General features: G+C 40.5%; 1 protein-coding gene across 1 annotated transcript in view; it reads left to right on the plus strand.

Moving 5' to 3' along the window:
• Positions 1 to 21,125, plus strand: part of pde11a (phosphodiesterase 11a) — an 80,771-nt gene that overhangs the window by 43,303 nt on the left and 16,343 nt on the right. Inside the window, exons 10-13 of the mRNA XM_017692336.2 lie at positions 5,280 to 5,330; positions 12,847 to 12,993; positions 13,603 to 13,710; positions 19,118 to 19,227. Of these exons, the coding sequence (XP_017547825.1) occupies positions 5,280 to 5,330; positions 12,847 to 12,993; positions 13,603 to 13,710; positions 19,118 to 19,227 (416 nt within the window). The remainder of the gene's footprint in view (positions 1 to 5,279; positions 5,331 to 12,846; positions 12,994 to 13,602; positions 13,711 to 19,117; positions 19,228 to 21,125) is intronic.

A 21,125-nucleotide genomic window follows, 5' to 3' on the forward strand; every position in this document is an offset into this window, starting at 1 on the left:
GGTAGTTAAGAAGCTCCTTGGTGGTAAGGCTCCAGGGGTGGATGAGATCCGCCCTGAGTTCCTCAAGGCTCTGGATGTTGTGGGGCTGTCTTGGCTGACACGCCTTTTCAACATTGCATGGACATCGGGGGTGGTGCCACTGGATTGGCAGACTGGGGTGGTGGTGCTTCTTTTTAAAAAAGGGGACCGGAGGGTGTGTTCCAACTACAGGGGAGTCACACGCCTCAGCCTCCCTGGATAGGTATATTCAGGGGTACTGGAGAAGAGAGTCCGGCTTATAGTCGAACCTCGGATCCAGAAGGAGCAGTGCGGGTTCCGCCCTGGTCGTGGAACACTGGACCAACTCTTCACCCTCTCCAGGATTCTGGAGGGTTCATGGGAGTTTGCCCAACCAGTCCACATGTGCTTTGTGGATCTGGAGAAGGCATTTGACTGTGTTCCCCGGGGTATTCTGTGGGAGGTGCTTCGGGAGTACGGGGTACATGGCTCTTTGCTACGAGCCATTCAGGCCCTGTACAAACAAACCTGGAGTTTGGTTTGCATAGGCGGCAGTAAGTCAGACTTGTTCCCAGTGAGAGTTGGACTCCGTCAGGGCTGCCCTTTGTCACCGATTCTATTCATAATTTTTATGGATAGAATTTCTAGGCGCAGTCAGGGGATGGAGGGTGTCCGGTTTGGTGACCTCAGGGTCACATCGCTGCTGTTTGCAGATGATGTGGTCCTATTGGGGACATCAGGCCGCGAACTTCAGCTTTCGCTGGATCGGTTTGCAGCCGAGTGTGAAGCGGCCGGGATGAGAATCAGTACCTCTAATTCCGAGACCATGGTTCTCAGACGGAAAAGGGAGGAGAGCCCTCTCTGGGTCGGGGATAGGCTCTTGCATCAAATGGAGGAGTTCAAGTATCTCGGGGTCTTGTTCACGAGTGATGGTACAAGGGAGCGGGAGATTGACAGGCGGATTGGTGCTGGGTCAGCAGTGATGTGGGCTCTTTTCTGGTCTGTTGTGGTGAAGAAAGAGCTGAGCCATAAGGCAAGGCTCTCGATTTACCGGTCGATCTACGTTCCCACCCTCACCTATGTTCATGAGCTTTGGGTAATGACCGAAAGAATAAGATCTCGAATATAAGCGGCCGAAATGAGTTTCCTCCGCAGGGTGTCTGGACTCTCCCTTAGAGATAGGGTGAGAAGTTCGTTCATCCGGGAGGGACTCGGAGTAGAGCCGCTGCTTCTTCACGTCGAGAGGAGCCAGCTGAGGTGGTTCGGGCATATGGTTAGGATGCCTCCTGGATGCCTCCCTCGGGAGGTGTCACAGGCAAGTCCACCTGGGAAGACCCAGGACATGCTGGTGTGACTATATCGACCAGCTGGCCTGGGAGCACCTCGGAATCCCCCTTGGAGAGCTACTGAGATTAATAACAGATCATTATTTTGATTTATCAGTCTATTCTTTTAGCAGGAACTTGAGTATTTGTAAACATACATACACAGTATTACACAGTATTACTTGGACTGAATATAAATACTGAATGTTTGTACTCTCAATATGTATACCCAATATTTATTTTACTTCTAGCCCTGGTTGTAAATGAGCTGATTTGTTAGATGAGCTTTGTTGGGAGTAGGGAAAATACTAAGCACCCAATCAGGGTTGGGAAACACTGCCATAGACATGAGGAGACACAAATCCTTTGCTCTGTAAGGCAGGTCTGTAATGCAGCCATTTATAAATTCTTCTTGTTTCAAAAACCTTTTGCCTTCAGACTTATTTTAAGTTGGTAAAATGAATGTTTAATGCTGTTTAGGTTGAGTGTTATGAACATTATTACTTTTGCCCTTAAAAGCTCCATAGCTACTTTACTTTAAAAAAGTGTGCTTTGAATTGACATGATTCAAATGTGTACATTGATTCCTCAGGTTGAAACTACATTATATCAGCACAATTCTTGTTACTTATAAGAAAAAAAAGTCAGTAATTGCATTGATGTAATATCTTTCATTCAAGTTGAGTCAAGTTGTGGTGTAGCATGTTTCAGATTATTGTACTGCTGTAAGGACGAGCAGCGTCCAGTGAGTTTTGATCAATTTTGTTGGATCTAGGCATTGCAGATACATCTGAATGCCTCAGAACAGTCTAATGCTCATCAATGAAAACAAAATGAGTCAGTTCCCTTGGCAGTCATACATGCATTTGCCAGGTTAATCTTCATCTAATCTGTCCATAAGAATTTGTCCCTGAACACCACAGGCTATGTAATTACTTTTTTAGCAAGCTGCAGCCTGTTTGTGGTTAGTAGGCACCTGTTTATCCAATGTTTCTTCTGAAATCAATGTTATGAATAGGGAGTTTCCCCCTTAATAGCTGCTTCTCTTTTGTGAAGTGTTTACCCTGTTGGAAGATGGCTTTGAATTTGATTTCATTCAGCTACAATAGTATTAGTGAAGTCAGGTACTGTTGATGGATTATTAGTTCTGAATTACAAATGTCACATCAACTCATCCCAGGGGATGATGACTTGTGTAGCAATAACCTTTTTATGCTATACAGAACTATTCTTTAAATAACCACATATCACTTACCGTAGCAAAACATGCATTTCCAAGATGGTAGCTTTATGAGAGATTGTTTAATATAGGTTAATATAAAGAGGTTTTATTCCAGGTGATTGTGGAGTATTTCAATTAGTCCGTACATCATGAAATTTTCACACCATGTGAAGGACAGCTGCCATGTTCACATTATGTCAAAAAAAAATACATAGATATTTGTTTTTTGGACAGCAGGTTCACCATCATGGGTATCATGGAAGTCTTAAGATTTTTTTTTAAATGGGCAAAGAACCCCTTAGGCATTCAAATGATTGATTGACACATTTTTCAGCAAACCATATATTTTGCACCAAAAAGGAGTTATGCTGTAATATAAAAAAACAGAAAGCGTCAGGAATAACACAAAAAACCTCAAAGTAGTATTTACATTCTTAGAAGAACTCCCTCTTTAAGGGGGTACTCTTGGATGAAAACTGATATTCTCCATCTTCACATTTGAAACCCATTGTGCTGGCATAGAGAACAAAAATTGTGTCACTGTCCAGTTAATTATGGACAGCATCTCTCTCTCTCTCTCTCTCTCTCTCTGTCTCTGTGTCTCTCTCTAATTTTGTCTGCTTCACTGCCTTTCTCTCAGGTGAAAGTGTATATTACATGCTGGTTATCTATGTAACCTCCACCTACATATGAAGCTCTGATCCCATTTAGAGAACTAAAGCTTCAGTCAAACCACCTATAGATTGTCTATGAAAGCTGACATATACTTTTGTGAACAACAAAGGAACTCTTCACAAGGTGGGAGACCAACATGATCTCTTGAGTCTAAATGTATTTCCTGCAAGTGAATTTACTTTCAGTGGGTCAAGCTCTGTGCATAAACAAGTTTATGGTTACAAGCTATTTTAAAGTAGATGACTCAGGCATTGTATGTATTTTCTACTAGACAGCACATCAATGCAGTGGATGTACAGTACTACACACTCTTTATCAAAGAGTAGTGCACATTCACCAGCTACGCAAAGTGTTTTTTACAGCATATTGGTCATAATGTGATAAGTACTTCTGAGAATGCACACACTAAGGAGTGTGTTTGTGTGTGCAGGTGTGTGTAGACAGTGCTATAGATTATAGAGTGTGGAGATGTATAACCCTTGGCGATGCTGAATAAACATGAGCTTGATCAAATAAGGGAGTGAAAGAGTAAGGAACTGGAGTTTATTTCTCAGCAGATGCACACACACACACACACACACACACACACACACACACACATACACACATACACACACAAGTGGATTTGGGAGCAAAATGTGCTGCTTCAGTGAGCACTGGGGGAGAGAAAGCAGGATGTACCACTTTATTATTTGGATCTCTGCATAAACACAGGGGTTTTGATGCTGTTGTCTAATTTTGGGGTGGGGGAGTTGTGTTGGCACCACTGACCTGCAGAACAAAGTATTATAAAGGAGCGGGTTCATTGTATTGGGTGTGTGCTGAGAATACATACACATTGTACTTGCACTCACCCAGTATGACTGTTTCTTCCAGAAAGTTCAGTTCATTTGTATGAATTGTTGTATGATGGGTCTTCCATTAACAGACTTTTTTCACAAACTGAGTATTGTTGCTAATACAATAGAACATGAATTTAGTTTCATGCACAAGTAACACTACATTTAAGTTAGAAACCAACCAAAAAGCTTCCAACACTGATATAATTGTATGAATTGTATGTATAAGGAAGCAGAAAGTCAAAAGAAAAGAAGTGAAAAAATGGAATTTACAAAACTGGAGTTCAAGATGTAGAAAAATAGGGCTTCTAACAGCCATGCAAGACTTGATAGACCATCAAAACTGTCACCAAGGTTTAATCTTTGAAAGATTAAAGAAACTAGACATCTGATATATGGAGTAAGGTTTTATGGACTTAAGAGTCTAAATTTGAGATCTTTGGCAGTAACAGAAGGCAGTATGTATGCCACTGGAGCAACTAGAGACACTTTGAACTAATAACCATGTCTACAGCCGTCAGTCAAGCATAGTGGCAATATGAATGTAATAAGCACAGATACATTTTAATACATCATGCAGTAAGCCTCTGACAAATGTATTTTACAACAAGATAATGACCCCAAAGACAGTGCTAAGAAGATCAAGATGCACATATTAAACAAAGCAGCTACATTTTTCGTTTTATTTTGTTCCTCAATATGTTAAAATCAAGAAATAAGCAATTAATGTGCATTAAAATTATCAGAAATGTTCTCAGTGGGGGATGTGTTAACTTATTTACACTTAGAAAATTAACAAAACTTGACAAAATTTGACAAGAAGGGACCAAACTTTTGCAAACAGTGCTTTTTGCACGGTCTCTTTTCAAGCAGTCGTATGTCATATGTATATGTATCCAGGTAAACTCATTCACAAACACTGCAGTAGAGGCAAACTCACACCAGACCCTGCTTTACTCAATTATTCACACCCTCTATATCAAGGTTGTCAACTCCAGCCCTGGAGGGCCACAGCTCTGCACAGCATGTTGCTTTCTTTGCTTTAGCACACCTGATTCAATTCAACAGCTAATTGGCAAGCTCTTTATATGCTGAATCAAAATGAGGTATCACATATTACTGTGCTGTTTGTGTAGAAAGTGTTAAACACAAGCTGTAATGCTAAATTATACCTCATTGTGATTGAAGATTGTGTGTGTATCTTTGTTTCTCTGTCTGCAGGTGCTGTCGTACCATGCTACCTGCTCCAAGACAGAGGTGGACAAGTTTAAGGTGAAGCATTTTGGAGAGTCACAAACAGTGATTCTACATTTCAGAACTGAATGACCCCTCCTAGACCAATGACAATTAATTTACTGACAAATTAGTGGCAGGAAAAGATCAACGACATCATTAGTGTATGCACTTTGTAACATACCAACACTCCAACAAACAAGGTGTCAAACAGTTGCAAATGTTTTACTCTCTAAACAAGTTCATATATTCTGAATATAAAAAAATCACAATTTCCCTTTTTAACCATGAGGTTAATTTGAATCAATACATTAAAGAATGAAATATGATGGCAGCACAACGATTCATGTACACATACTTTCAGATTGAGTTTATTGTACCCTATTTATTAATGATTAAGCTGGTCAATAGCTCATCAGTGTTCCTGCATTATTGATACCATCACTGATTTTCACTCCATTCCCCCCTGTTAGTAACAGCACAATCCATCATATCAGACTTGTTCCAGAACCATTTCTGCTGGAGCTCAGAAGCCTGCATGTTTCACGACATGCATTAGTGCCTGTTTCATAGACTAGTGCTCATTTGAACACTTTCTTTTTTGCTCTTCCCTTGTTTGTTTTTCTTTCTTTTAGATATAGGCTACTCTCTCTTTCTAGGACTCTGGGCCAGATGTATGTACATGCACAGGCTTTGTGCAAAATGTGCCCTGATGCGACTGCAGTATGGGCTCACAGTGCAGCTGAGACAAAAGCTCAATGTGCTAAGACTGTGCAGACGACTGCAGATTGCTCACAGGACTGTCTACTATCAGCACTCTCATGAGGTGCAGGGTTTAAAAAGCACAGTTAGGAAAGAACAGATATAGTGGTGTTAATAAGTGAAGTTTTCCCATACCAAGACATTCAACAGGGTTGTAATTCTACTCCTGATAAACAAAAACATATATAACAACATATATACAACCCCATTTCCAAAAAAGTTGGGATGCTGTGCAGAATGTAAATAAAAATAGAATGCAATATGCAAATGCCTGGGGGCAGTCATGGGCTGGAGGTTAGGGAACCAGCCTTGTGACCAGAAGGTTGCCGGTTTGATCCCCAGAGCCAGCAGCACATGACTGAGGTGTCCTTGAACAAGACACCTAATCCCCAACTGCTCCCCAGGCACTGCGGATTGGGCTGCCCACCGCTCCGGGCAAGTGTGCTCACTGCCCCCTAGTGTGTGTGTGCTCACTAGTGTGTATGTGGTGTTTCACTTCACGGATTGATTAAATGCAGTCATGAAATTTCCCCATTGTGGGACTAATAAGGGTCACTTAATCATTAATTAATAAAAATCATGTAAACCATATTTTAAAAGGTAAATACTACAAAGACAACATATCAAATGTTGAAACTGAGAAATTTTATTGTTTTTTTTTTAAATATTTGTGCATTTTAATTTACCGCCTACAACACACTCCAAAATAGTTGGGACAGGGCCATGTTTAGCACTGTGTTTCAATACCTCTTCTTTTAACAACACTCTGTAAGCGTTTGGGAACTGAGGAGACCAACTGCTGTAATGTTTTTCCATTCTTGTTTGATATAAGATTTCAGTTGCTCAGTAGTTTGGGGACTCATTTGTTGTATTTTTCATTTCATGTTTTTGGTGGTGACTGCACATAGGCCAGTTTAGTGCTCTGACTCTTTTATTACAGAGCAATGTTGTTGTAATACATGCAGAATGTGGTTTTATATTGTTTTGCTGAAATAAGCAAGGCCTTCCCTGAAAAAGACATTGTCTGGATGGCAGCATATGTTGCCAAAACACATATATATCATTCAGCATTATTTCACAGATGTGCCAGTACCCATGCCTTGCGTGCCATTGCTCCCCCATACCATTATAAATACTGGCTTTTGAACTGTACACTAATTACAAGTTAAGCTGTGTTTAGTTCGGAGGACACAGTGTCCATGATTTCCAAAAATAATTTAAAATTTTGATTCGTCGGACCACAGGACATTTTTCTACTTCCCCCTAGTCTATTTTAAATGAGTTCAGGCCCAGAGAAGGTGGCAGTGCTTCTGGATCCTGTTTATATACAGTTTCTTCATTCCATTTTAAAGTTTTAACTCGCATTTGTGGATTCAATACTGAACTGTTTTCACAAACAGTGTTTTTCAGAAGTGGATCCCATGCAGTAATTTTCACTACAGAATCAGGTCTGTTTTTAATGCAGTGCCACCTGAAAGCCCAAAGATCATATCTAGCAAATACTGTTTTTGGTCTCATCCCTTGCATGCAGAGATTTCTCTTGATTAAAAGCTAAATTTATTTGCTGTTTTATGTTGAGAAATGTTATTCTGAAATTGTTGCACTATTGTTGCCCTGTCCCAACTTTTTTGGAATATATACATATATATATATGGAAAATAGTACAAAAAGCTAAAGAAAAACTTTTGCATTTACATTTACAGCATTTAGCAGATGCTCTTATCCAAAATGACTTACAAGAAGTGCTTTGTCTATCTAGAGAAAGTATCTTTGCTAGTTACCAATAGGTTAAAGAGAAAGCTAGTCCTGAGCTCAGATACTGCTAGAAACAAAAAGTCACTGTTGATACCCAGAGGAAAAAGGAACAGAGTTGAACACATAACAGTACAATACAATACATAAGTGCAGTACAATACATTATAATCAGTACTTAATTCATCTCACTTAAGTGCTGTATTCATTAAGTGCTCTTTATGACTAAGTGTGCCCAAACCTTTGGTGGTAGTATTTGCACAGTCATATGCCCGGGCTAAATTGCTTGTTTTGTTCATTTTGTAAATTAAAATACTGTAAGTTAACACATTCCTTACAGCAAACATTATTCTGCTCATTTTAATGCTCAATTAATCTTTATTTACTGAATTTAACACATTGGAAAAATAATAAAACATAAAATGTGGCCTGTGCAAAAGTTATGGTACATTTTTGTTCTATTTATTTTTTACAATGTATTATGCTCTGCCAATAAATAGAAATTGGTCTCTAAAATTGCAGAAAATTGCCCTTTTGTCAAGGATGTGTTAACTTATTTGCATAAAACAGGGTTATACTTTTGCACATTTTAGCAATTCTGAGCAGAAATTATGTTATTTTGATTGTAAATATTTGTAAACATATCTCTGATCTCTATGTCTGGTCCCTGTGTCTGCTGCTAAAGGAACTTTGAGGAACTAACACAAATTTACAGCTGGTTTTAAAAGACAGAGAAAAATTCATGCTAAATTGGCTGCTGCTAGTCGCTCAAACTTTAATAAATAGATTGGACTATGTAATCTGGCACCAATATGTAATTACTTCCAATATCCCTGCCCACTTTCTATGCCATCTTCCCACGTTTTGCATAATGCATATGCACCAGGGAGAAAACTGCATTTTGCGCGGTTCCATACGCACGGCCTAAAAATGTAAAAAACATTTAAGCTTGTGCGCCAGTTTGCTCATAACACCCAAACAAAGCACATTCACATTTGAAACTGGCTCAAAAGGATTAGTACATCACACCCTCACTCTTTCTTTCTCTCTTTGTCTTTCTCTCACTCACATGCTTACACATTCTTCTCTTTCTCTGTCTTTCACTCATACACTCACTCTTTAACATTTTCCTTGTTTTCTTGTACATTCACGTTCTCTCAGACATTTTTTTTTATCTTTATCTGTTTTTCTTTTATGCACTCCCTCTCCTACATTCTCTCTGTAATCTCTCCCTCGCTTCCTACATCTCTCTGTCTCTCTCTCACTCATGCTGTGGTGTGTTTTAAATGTCACTGAAACACAAGCTCACCAGCCATTCATAAAGTCAGCGCTGCAGCAGCACTAAAGCACACACTGACCTTACAGGCTTAAAGACAAACACTGCAGCAGAGCTAATGCGACACACAGGAGCACCTCTCTTCTCTCTCTCTATCTCACCTATATGTACAGGGAACATACAGCACACGGTGTATTATAGAGGCTGTAGATGTAGAGATGTAGGGAGAGATTGGTTAGAAAGATACAGAAAGAATGTTAGAAAGTTATTCATTTCCGTTCTCATTCTCTCTGGGCTCTGGGGACTATTCTCTGAAAGGAAGAAAAGCAGGTTACAACCTGGAGCTGTGATACTGACACTAAAGCATACAGCCCATGTTTGAGTAATGTGGAAAAATTCTTCAATCAGAGTCAGACATAACCAGGAGTGGAACATAAAAATGTCCCTGTGTTTAACAGTCATAGTACAGGGCCAAAAAGTCCCCAAAATAAGATAATACATCAGTGTGAATAAATGTCCTTTTTGCACTAATAAAATGGTCAGCACTTTGTGCCCATTAAACTTGACCTGACACCAGGAATGTGCTCACCTGTAGGAAGAAATAGGCTGCCATGTCATACGAGAAGCTACTGCAAACAACTCAAAATTCCAGTTTTCTCCTCCATCAATTCTTTATGTTTTCTGAAATAATACAAAAAGGAATTGAATCTATACTTTGTGTATTTTCTAAAATGTTCTGTTTCAGATTACATCACTGTTCTGATTAAATGAATAGACTTTGGTTTTGGCACTGAGGCAAACTTTGAGGGTGCGGGGGAACATGTCCCTTCCATATAGAAAATACTCTAATTGTTAGATCTACCTTCAGCACCCATGTGAACTACACAGTGCACAATTTTTAACTCAGAAATCAGCCATCGTCAGTTGCTGATGCATACTGATAAACAGGGTTTTAGAGTTTTCTGTAGGATTTTTCCAAGGGCAACCACATGTTTCCTCTGCATCATGTGAAGCCAGGCACCATATCTCTTGAACTGCCGCTAACACAAAGTGTTAGGGCATTGGTGATATAGTGGTGAGCATAGTTGCATAGAAGCAGTTGACCCAGGTTTGTCTCCCTGCCACCGCATCGTCTTGGGTGAAGTCATGGACTGGAGGTTAGGCAACCAGCCTTATGATGCTCCTGCTGATTCGATCCTCCAAAACCGACAGTGTGTGACTGAAGTGCCTCATCCTCCAGTGACATGAGGCCAATTGAGCTTTGACTCCTGGTCATGGAAGGCTGTAGCTCATGATCTCCTGATGACAGGGCCAGTGCTTAGATGGTTACATCACCCAGGAGCACCATTAGGCCAGTTTTTATCAGATGAGACCTTAATTGTGACATTAATAGTGGTGATAGGTAATATTGACAGTAACTGATTACAGCTTTTCTCAGAAGAAATGTACTATCTTGACAGTCGCTTGTAGTTTTTGCTGAAATGGTTTGCTTTTGTGCCGTGTCTTTTGTTTTGTGTAAGTTTGACCATTTTGCAAGGAAAAAGTGTTATTTTGGCCAGAATGCCCCTGTTTAATATTGTGTGTTTAAAATGTTTGACTTCTGATTGACCAAGTGTTGCAACAATTGAGAAAAACTGTAAGTATTATCATATTTACCATAATTGGTGCATTTTGCTGAAATATTTATACTTTAGATCAGAGATTTTAGTGTCACTGTACACGCACAGCTTGTATAATCTCTATAGAAAAGCCAATGGAATTGCTCTGGAGCTGCCACACATGATCCTAAGGTCACCATGCCCAGTGCCAAGTGTCAGCTAGAGTGGTATACGTCTTCCCACCTTTTGCTGTGGAGTAGTGGAACTTTTTCCGGAGTGATGGACCTCCACCGTACATCGCTGGCATGAGTAGGAGTAGCGCCTGTGATCCATAACTAACTATCAGTCGTCTGTGCATAAAAACGGCAAGCGAACTCAGACAGTGAGGGCAAAAAAGGCCCCTTAATAAGAATTATTTCCTAGCTTCTGTCCAAAAGCTTCACATATGTAGTGACAATATTAAACATCATTTGGACAGTGGACTAACTGTAATCCTCACATAAACCTTCACCAAATACTAGTGAACAGACTACCCTAGCTATTTCCCTTTCCTGTTCACTATTGATATAATCAGTAATAGAATTAATGGATATCTACAATTAGCAGTTGTCAATGACGTCACTGAAACACAACACCAAATTCCCTTGCCAATGTTTTCTCATTAGCCTCTCTATCTCTCTGCCTCTCTCACTCTCCCTAAGCTCTATGTATAGCACCCTCATTAGCAGTTTATCTTTGTGCTGTTAAGAGTCTCAGCCATCCAGAACGTTCTCAGCTTTAATTGGGGGAGCAGACGCTGTGGAATCAGAAACATTTTGAGGAGCGAGTGGTCACTGAAGAGCTACAGCGAGCAGATCCATTCACAAAGTGTCTGAATGGAAGTGAATGAGGCTGAGGAATGTACTGCAGCCTGCTTGTATGTTCTTTTCCAGACGCTCCCTTGCTTTGCCTTACCTCATGATCTTTTAGACTCCTCTTTTTTGTCTTAGTGTGTCTATTCCTCTCTTTTGTTTCTTCTGTGTGTCTCTGCTTTGTTAGCTCCAAGAGAGTAGTAACCTTCCTGCCAGCTGTCTGTGTCTCAAAGAGATAAAGAGATTTGCATTGGCAAGTTCCGTATTGAATTGTGCCCACAAATCAGTTTGACTCAAGGTATCTCCTCTGTGTCCTACTTGTTGAAATATTGGTACAATTGTTCTTTCTTTTATTTTATGTTTGTCATACATGGTACTGTGCAAAAGTCAGAGACCTCTCTTCATTTATTCTGCAGGCAACCAGACCAACAAGTACAAGTTATTCATTTTTGAGAGAAAAATCTCTTATATCTGATCATGAAGAAGAGTAGATATAAGATAATCAACTTGCATAAGAAAAGGATGTCAAAGAAAATGGAACTTTCCCATGCAAAACCAAAACTAATAATAAATAATAAGAGTTTCAATCTTTGAAAGAGAGCAGAAAATAGAGAGCTGCCCTCTTACTTCAGATCTGAAAAAATCCACAGGTGTTTCTGTCCACCCTTCCACTGTGAGAAGACAACTCAACGCTATGAGTCTGAAAGGATGTGAAGCTGGTAAGTTGTTACTGAGAAAAGGAAAGCAACAAAAAATAACAATATTTGCAGATCAAATAAAGTAGCTATTGGTCTTCTCAGAACAATGGACTGACCATCTCAGGGTCCAGACATCAGCATCAATTAATGTGTTTGGGATTATTTGACTGAAGACTAAACTAAGACTGAACTTTTGATTTGTGGAAAAATCTTGCTGGAGATTTTTTTTTGAAAAGGTGAAGGCAAGTCTTAAAAAATGGAAGCTGCAATAAACACAAAGCCTGGACACACTGAATACTAAAAAATATATCATCTTTTTTAACAGCAGCTTAAAGGCCATTTTGACTGGAGACTAAATGAAGCTGGGGAAGGTCTCTGGCTTTTGCACAGCACTGTACTTGGGAACCTTTCTCTGGCTAAGCTACACATACCAGTTTTGTAGTCACATTAAAGTGGACATAGGGGCTTTTGTCCCATTCAAAGTACAACACAATTTTTTCAGTATTCCTGCGTTTAGTGGCGGTAATCAAACCTTTTGAAGAAAGAAAGCTGTTTTTGACAGCCAACAATAGTTGATGAAACAGGTTTGAAAACTCACTCTCTCCCTGTGTATTTCAGGCAGCTAATATCCCTCTGGTGTGCGAGTTGGGCATCGATAAGCTGTCCTTTGATGACTTCTCTCTGGATGTGGATGCCATGATAACTGCTGCCCTGCGCATGTTCATGGAACTTGGGATGCTGCAGAAATTTAAGATAGACTATGAGGTGATGCATGCTTCTTAATGGTGTTTTTTTCAGCATGTATTATTGTAGCTTAATGTGGCTATGCCTACACAAAAACCTGACCCTAATCTTAACCTAAACCTCAGCAAATAAAATGCGGTTTTGTGAGGCTGCTGAATTCTGCATAAAAAGCACCTTTTACACCCCATTTTTAACTTAAAGAGTGATTAAAGTACACAATGATCCTCTGTTAAGTCCTCGTATTTGTTTATACTTTGGCATTCTGGGTGCTTTTTATTACATCTCCCAGTGCTTCATTGAATAAGAGGTCATGCTGCTCTGAATGACAAAGTGAAGGACTCAAATGCACTTCTTTTCCATCTCTGCATAACTTTGCTTTTATCTGCTCCTATTCATCTCCCTTTATCACAGTCTAGCTGAAAATGCCAATGTTTAAAAACCTTTCCAGCCTTTCACCCCTCACTCTATCCTTTCACTCTGTGTATGAAAATGCTGTGGGAGAAAATTCTCTCACATGCCTGTCTCCTTCTGTTTTTCTCACTTTCTCTTTCTTTCTTTCTTTCTTTCTTTCTTTCTTTCTTTCTTTCTTTCTTTCTTTCTTTCTGACATGCCCTCTTCCTTTCTCTCTAGACTCTGTGTAGGTGGCTGCTGACTGTAAGAAAGAACTACCGTATGGTTCTGTACCATAACTGGAGGCACGCGTTCAACGTCTGCCAGTGCATGTTTGCCATGCTTACTGTGAGTCACATACATATACATGCACGCACTGAGAGCACTTTGCCATTGATTACTGGCTAGCAAGATGATACTCTACACTGTGTGCAGGCGCTGAGCTGGCTTTTTTAGACCACTGATACAGTCATGCATGTCTCCAGGGTAGGTCTCCTTCTCACTAGGCTGGGAGAAGACTAGGATGCAGAGTGGAATCAGTAATGTCTAAGCAGGCACTAGATTTTAACCAATCAGGTGATTGACATCTCAAAAACAAAAATAAAAATAGTGGAAGTGTAGTGTTTACAGTGCCCCATGTGCTAATTTGGAATGGTTTCCATAAAAAAAGAAAATGTGAAGTATTAAAACAATGAATTGCATGACAAACGCCAGTGTTCCCACAAGAGTCTTGTAAATTGAGAGTCTAGCTTTACGGTCATGGAAAACACCTGGATAAATGGGGCAATTGCTTAAATGTCATGGAAATACTTGTGAGATTTTGGAAAAGTGTAAAGTTGTAGTTTTAAGCTTCTGGGGAGGAGGAGAGGGAGGGGAGGGGGAGGGGAGGAGGAGGAGGAGGAGAGGGAGGGTGCGCTGCTCCGTGCAGCACTGACAGAGAGTAGACTTTGATGAATCCGCGTGCGCAGCAGTCAGTGCGTGCGGGAGAAAAAAAGCTTGAGTATCGATCTTTTTACACGAGTAATGATCAATATCAATACCAGCGTTGGTTTCGATATTATCGATATTTGGATCGATCCGCCCACCTCTACTCCCAAGGTAGTTTCATTTTTGTTGAAAGGACAACGTGGCTCTTCTTAACGTTTCGGTTGCGACCCCTGAGTTAAGATTACTAGTAAGGGGTGATCAGCGCATGGGGCGCGCGCGTGCCCGTTTGCTCGAGCTGTACGGCTCAGTCAGGATTGCACCACCCCAGTGAGCCACCGCGTTCTGTTGCTCGAATTTAGCGCGGATTGCCTGAAACCTGTAGCGAAAATTTTCACTATAGCTACACAAACATTTGTAGGCGCTACAGCTACTAGCTACATTTCATAAAACTAGCTGCTAGTTACAGAAAATTGTAGCTAACTACAAAAAGTAGCGAGCTACTTATAGCTACTCCCCCATCCCTGCTGTATTACAGTGTGTAGCTTTATAAAGATAGTCACTACTCATAGTGAGCAACCAACTGACTGATAAGGCTTTAACAGTTGTGTAGTTTAATGGTTTAATGTTAAGGACGTCAGGTCAGCAGAAGAAGACTTGAGAAACAGCTATGAGGTATGTAAGGTGTAGAAAATGTCCTGGAAAAGTCCTGAAAAGTAATTTTCATGTAAGAGTGAAATTACTTACAATTCTACAATGATTAAAAGTGAAAAAAAGAGGCTGGACCTAGAGATTAAATCTAGTCCTGGACTATACAGCATTCTGAATGGAAAGGGGAAATGTAATCCAGGATTAGGCTTTATCTCTTACTGAGAATCCACCCATGCAGTTTTGCAGTTATGTAAACATCCATACACACACACACACACACACACACACACACACACACATATATATACAATGCCTGGGCAGGCTCCTGATGATGTGGCGGATGGTCTCCTGAGGGATCTCCTCCCGGACCTGGACTGAAGCATCCGCCAACTCCTGGACAGTCTGTGGTGCAATGTGGCGTTGGTGGATGGAGCGAGACATGATGTCCCAGATGTGCTCAATCGGATTCAGGTCTGGGGAACGGGCGGGCAAGTCCATAGCTTCAATGCCTTCATTTTGCAGGAACTGCTGACACACTCCAGCCACATGAGGTCTAGCATTGTCCTGCATTAGGAAGAACCCAGGGCCAACCGTACCAGCATATGGTCTCACAAGGGGTCTGAGGATCTCATGTCGGTACCTAATGGCAATCAGGCTACCTCTGGCGAGCACATGGAGGGCTATGCAGCCCTCCTAAGAAATGCCACCCCACACCATTACTGACCCACTGCCAAACCGGTCATGCTGAAGGATGTTGCAGGCAGCAGATCGCTCTCCACGGCATCTCCAGACTCTATCATGTCTGTCACATGTGGTCAGTGTGAACCTGCTTTCATCTGTGAAGAGCACAGGGTGCCAGTGGCGAATTTGGCAATCCTGGTGTTCTCTGGCAAATGCCAAGCGTCCTGCACGGTGTTGGGCTGTGAGCACGAACCCCATCTGTGGACGTCGGGCCCTCATACCATCCTCATGGAGTCAGTTTCTAACCGTTTTTGCAGACACATGCACATTTGTGGCCTGCTGGAGGTCATTTTGCAGGGCTCTAGCAGTGCTCCTCCTGTTCCTCCTTGCACAAAGGCGGAGGTAGCGGTCCTGCTGCTGGGTTGTTGCCCTCCTACGGCCTCCTCCACATCTCCTGGTGTACTGGCCTGTCTCCTGGTAGCGCTTCCAGGCTCTGGACACTTCGCTGACAGACACAGCAAACCTTCTTGCCACAGTTTGCATTGATGGGCCATCCAGGATGAGCTGCACTACCTGAGCCATTTGAGTGGGTTATAGAGTCCGTCTCACGCTACCACGAGTGTGAAAGCACCACCAACATTCAAAAGTGACCAAAACATCAGCCAGAAAGCTTAGGTACTGAGAAATGGTCTGTGGTCCCCACCTGCAGAACCACTCCTTTATTGAGTGTGTCTTGCTAATTGGCAATAATTTCCACCGGTTGTCTATTCCATTTGCACAACAGCATGTGAAATTGATTGTCAATCAGTGTTGCTTCCTAAGTGGACAATTTAATTTCACAGAAGTTTGATTTACTAATATATATATATATACAGCTTGAAAAGATGCAGTGGCTGGCATATATTCTACCACTAGCTGTCTCCCCTCTCAGATGATACTATCAGGCTGAGAGGGTGAAGGCTAGCACATACTTCCTTTGAGCCACGTGAATCCAACCACCCGTTCTTTTCAAACTGCTGCTAATTCAGCATAATGACAGCTCAAAGCACTTAATGGAGAGCTCTGTCTACTAATATTGTGTCAGCTAGCATCGGCTAGCATCCAGGGTGGCGTACCACCCCTGCAAAAGTGGTGGAGCAAAAAAAAAAAAAAAAAAAAACACCTTGCAGCAGTAACTTAAGCTTCCTTTCATGTCTTGCAATAAAAAAGCAATAATAACCTGTCTCTCTAAACCTATTCGTGAGAGTTTTTCATTTATTGTTCACTGTAAATCTCACATTTACCACCATGAAAACATAAAAAATTTAATATAAAATATAATTATAGATATTTGGTTTACCAATTTGTATTTAACCAATTAAGTCGCTTATACTTGTCCAAAAAGCAACCTCAAGCAGGGCGTGACAAGTCCATGGTTCAGTCATTTGGACTGGATCTAAATACAACAGTCAAAATGGGCTGAATTACATAAAAAGTTCAACATGAAAGTGACCTTTGTATAATAAGGGAACAGTAAGAAATATTAAAACTGAAATTAACAAATTCACATAGTGTAGTAACAAAAACTGACCCAGTGCATTTGTTCATTTTGATTAGTTCTTCCAATGAGTTTGACACTTTCCCTGTTTGTGTTGGTCAGCGCTCTGTGTAGTTTAGTTTCTATTCAGTGTGTCTTAAACTCAATCAAAAGTGGTGGGTCCTCACTCGAGTACTCTGAAAAGTGATGTGAAAAATGTCTGCTGCTCCTGTGGTTTTAGTAGCTATGGATAGTATTGTGTATGAATGATGAGTGCTGTGGTATCCATTCAAGGAGAGTGTGGCCTTTTGGCCAGGGAAGGTGGTGGCATTGCTGGGTATCGAACGTGTAATCTTCCAATGATAGATGGTTAGATGGTTGTTCCACTCTGGAGCCCCTGTCTGTCGAACTTCTGTACTTTTGTAGATGCTGAACAGTTGTCCACCAGCTGCCTAGGAGTGCAGTGCCTCTGTTTTCCTGAAAATGTTGCCTGTCCTTGTCATACTTGCTGATTCTGTGAATGAAAATGCCAGTGAAATACTGTATACATGGTGCCCCTCAGAAAAAGTCACTCAATAAAGCACATTAAAATGCTTCCAGTGTTCAGGGCAGTGTGTGCCTCAGGCAGACAGCAGTGCTGCATTACCGCTACTATAGATACCCATATATCCAGATCCATTTTTTGCACTATGATGTGTTTTTCTAAGCCTTTGAAGCACATACTCGGCCAGATTTATAAAAAGTATTGCTTGATTTACATGACGTTAAGAGCAAATAGCATTGCTTGTGTGATGTGGGGCATTGCCGTGCTTTTATCACATTTTATATGCCAGTGATTATTAACACGATACAATTCTGTAAAAAATAATGGCTGAACCACTCTATCTGTAATCTTCTCTGGTAAACCTTGTAACTGCAGTTGTGGGAGTACACAAGGAGGAAGTACACTTGCTTGACCAGGAGTTCCTAATTTAACTGGCATTGTGCTTAAAATGACCCCTTCCTCCTGTGTCAGATACAATGTTTTGCAAATCCCCCACTTGTGTATGGAAAGTAGGTTTAGCTTTTAATACAAGTAAGGGAAGAGTAATTTGACCTGTTGAGATTCTAATTAGATGTTTGAAGTGATTTTACTTTAGCAGCTTTAGCTTCTTTTCCTGTTTTTTTATTTACATAGGATTTTATAATGGAATTCAATTTACACATGTCAAAAACAAAGTTTGTACTAGAGAAAAAAAAAATCTTCTTAGAAGTCAGAACTAATTTTTACTAAACAAAATTCAATATTTGCTAGTGGAATTTTAATTTTTACACATGCAAATTGAATTTCTGAGTTCAAGAAAGGACATTAAATTTACAATGACTTGTCATAGTAATTAGAATTTCAGTATGTCAATATGTCAAAAAGTGTGGAAAAAACATTCATATTTATTACACGCATCACAAATTTATGTTAATAAAAATTGTTCCTGTCATTGTAAGGCATTGGAAAAAGGATTGAATTATTACCAATGTGAAATGAAATCTAGCATGCAAAATATCATTTGGACAATTTAAAGTTGAATTTTAAAATATTGTGATTAGATTTTTATAAACATATCATTTTCACAGTATCAACATTTATTTCTTTATTTATTGATTAAAAGGTAAAAGCATCTTTACCAAATAATTTATTATTATTTGCCAGAAAAATAATACCCTTAAAATTCATAGTTCTTTTTGTTTATTTTTGTTTCTTTCATTGCACCTGTTTTGGCAGCCAACTGTAGCTTCTCATGGTCAAGCTCTTTAATGTGTATGAGCTCATTTACACGTTGAGTCTGATTGGCTCATGCTTAGGACACGGTCAAAGCAATGTTAAGAAGACAATTGTGTGCTAATCAAGAGTTCTATAAATCTGGCCCATATTGTTATTGTGTATTTGTTTCAAGGTGGATCTGTAGCAACGGTGTCTGCATGTGTGTGTGTGTGTGTGTATCCCAGACAGCAGGATTCCAAGAGACGCTGTCGGAGTTGGAGATTCTTGCTCTAATAGTGGGCTGTGTGTGCCATGATCTGGATCACAGAGGAACCAACAATGCCTTCCAAGCCAAGTGAGAAGCACACTAACTTCACTGTGATGGCCTGTAACCAGCATGCAACAGTTCTCTCATACTGAGCTCCCCAGCATTAAACCCCACACCTGCATCTCATTCAGTTCCAATTCTGGATCTGAGTAAATGTAACTGGCTGTAAATAAAAAGGTTCAACCCTGAAACCTAATGTCACCCTCAGCCCAGTATTATGCAGTCATCAGATTGTGCCTGCAGTGTGAGGTGCTGTGTTCTACCTTAAAATAAAGAATTTTGTTTTTGTGAGGCTTGATGCCTGGGACAAAAAATATCAGTGCTTGTTTATATATGTTTCAGGCAAATTAATTAAGATTTGTGTTTGTTTGGTGGTGTCTGCTGTAGTGACTGATTGGCATAACTAGTCCTCACACAGACAAATTAGTGTAGTTAGTTTAATTAAATAGTGAAATTCATTGGTTGAATGTTTTAAAAGAATTTTTTTAAAATGTTAAAAGAATGTTTTAAAAGAATTTTAAAATTTAACAATAAATTGTTAAATTTGCTGAAAAACAACTGATCAGCAAGAGAAAAACAGAAAATCTCAGGTCTTTGAGATTTGGGTACTTGAGTACTTTGAAGATCTAAATTAAAAATATAAGGAGTGAAAGTATATAATATTTCTCTGTTGGGAATATAATCAAAGAAAAGTACTAGAATTCAGTTTCACTAATATTCAAGTTAAGTACAAACGTTCTAAAATAATAATCATAGTAAATTACAATCATTGTCAGAGATTTCACCCCATCAGGATTATATTTGAAGTGAACTACAGTTCCAAAAGCCAGTTTCAGCAACCGAGGATCAGAAAGCCAAAGCCCACGCCTTCGGACACTGCCTGATCCACAAAGCACCGAATCCCTACTACTGCCCTTCCCATTGGTGGTGGGTCAATGGGAGGGGGGACTCATGTAACCCCTTCGGGCTGGGCACCATGAGTAAATGCCCGGCCACCAGACGCTCGCTGACGAGCCCCTCCCCCAGGCCTGGCTCCAGGGTAGGACCCCGGTAACCCTGTTCCGGGCAGGGTACACAAGTCCTGTTTTTTAATTATTTTCATAGGGGGAATTTTGGATCACACTTTATCTGACCTGTCACCTAGGACCAGTTTGCCATGGGAGACCCTACTAGGATCATTCAAGCACGCAAACCCCTCCACCATGATAAGGTGGTGATCCATGGAGAGGCATCTGGTTAGGATGTCTTCTGTAAGCCTCCCTCGTGAGGTGTCACAGCCAAGTCCACCAGGGAGGAGACCCCGGGGAAGACCCAGGACATGCTGGCGTGACTATATTACCCAGCTGGCCTGGGAGCGCCTCAGAATCCCCCCCGGAGAGCTAGTTGAAGTGGCTGGGGAAAGGGGGGTCTGGGCCTCATTGCTTAGGATGCTGCAACTGCGATCCGAACCCCGGAGAAGCGGAAGATGATGGATGGATGGATAGATGGATGGTGAACTACAGTATACATGTAACATTAAGAGCATCTGGCTCAAATAAAAAAATGTAGCCATGTCTTCATCTGTTGTTAACGTGACTACTGCTCAATAAAGTGGTGTCACAATATTCTTTAGATTAAATTTTTCCAGTTTAAAGACTAGGAAAATGCCTCTCTGATTGAAGATGAGAGGAATTACCTACAACTGCTTTGGGTTGCATACTTTTTATATTAGCTGACTGATGCAGAAGGAACACTAATGCTATGAAGCCGAGCATCACGTGTATATTTATTAGCCTCTACATCAATGACTAAGAGTCACAGAATATGATGATTTGCAAATCCTTTTCAACCTATATTCAATTGAATACACTACAAAGACAAGATATTTAATGTTCAAATGGATAAACTTTATTGTTTTTTGCAAATATTCACTAATTTTGAATTCA

The sequence above is a fragment of the Pygocentrus nattereri genome, chromosome 6 (assembly GCF_015220715.1).
Source record: "Pygocentrus nattereri isolate fPygNat1 chromosome 6, fPygNat1.pri, whole genome shotgun sequence".
Lineage (NCBI taxonomy): Eukaryota > Metazoa > Chordata > Actinopteri > Characiformes > Serrasalmidae > Pygocentrus > Pygocentrus nattereri.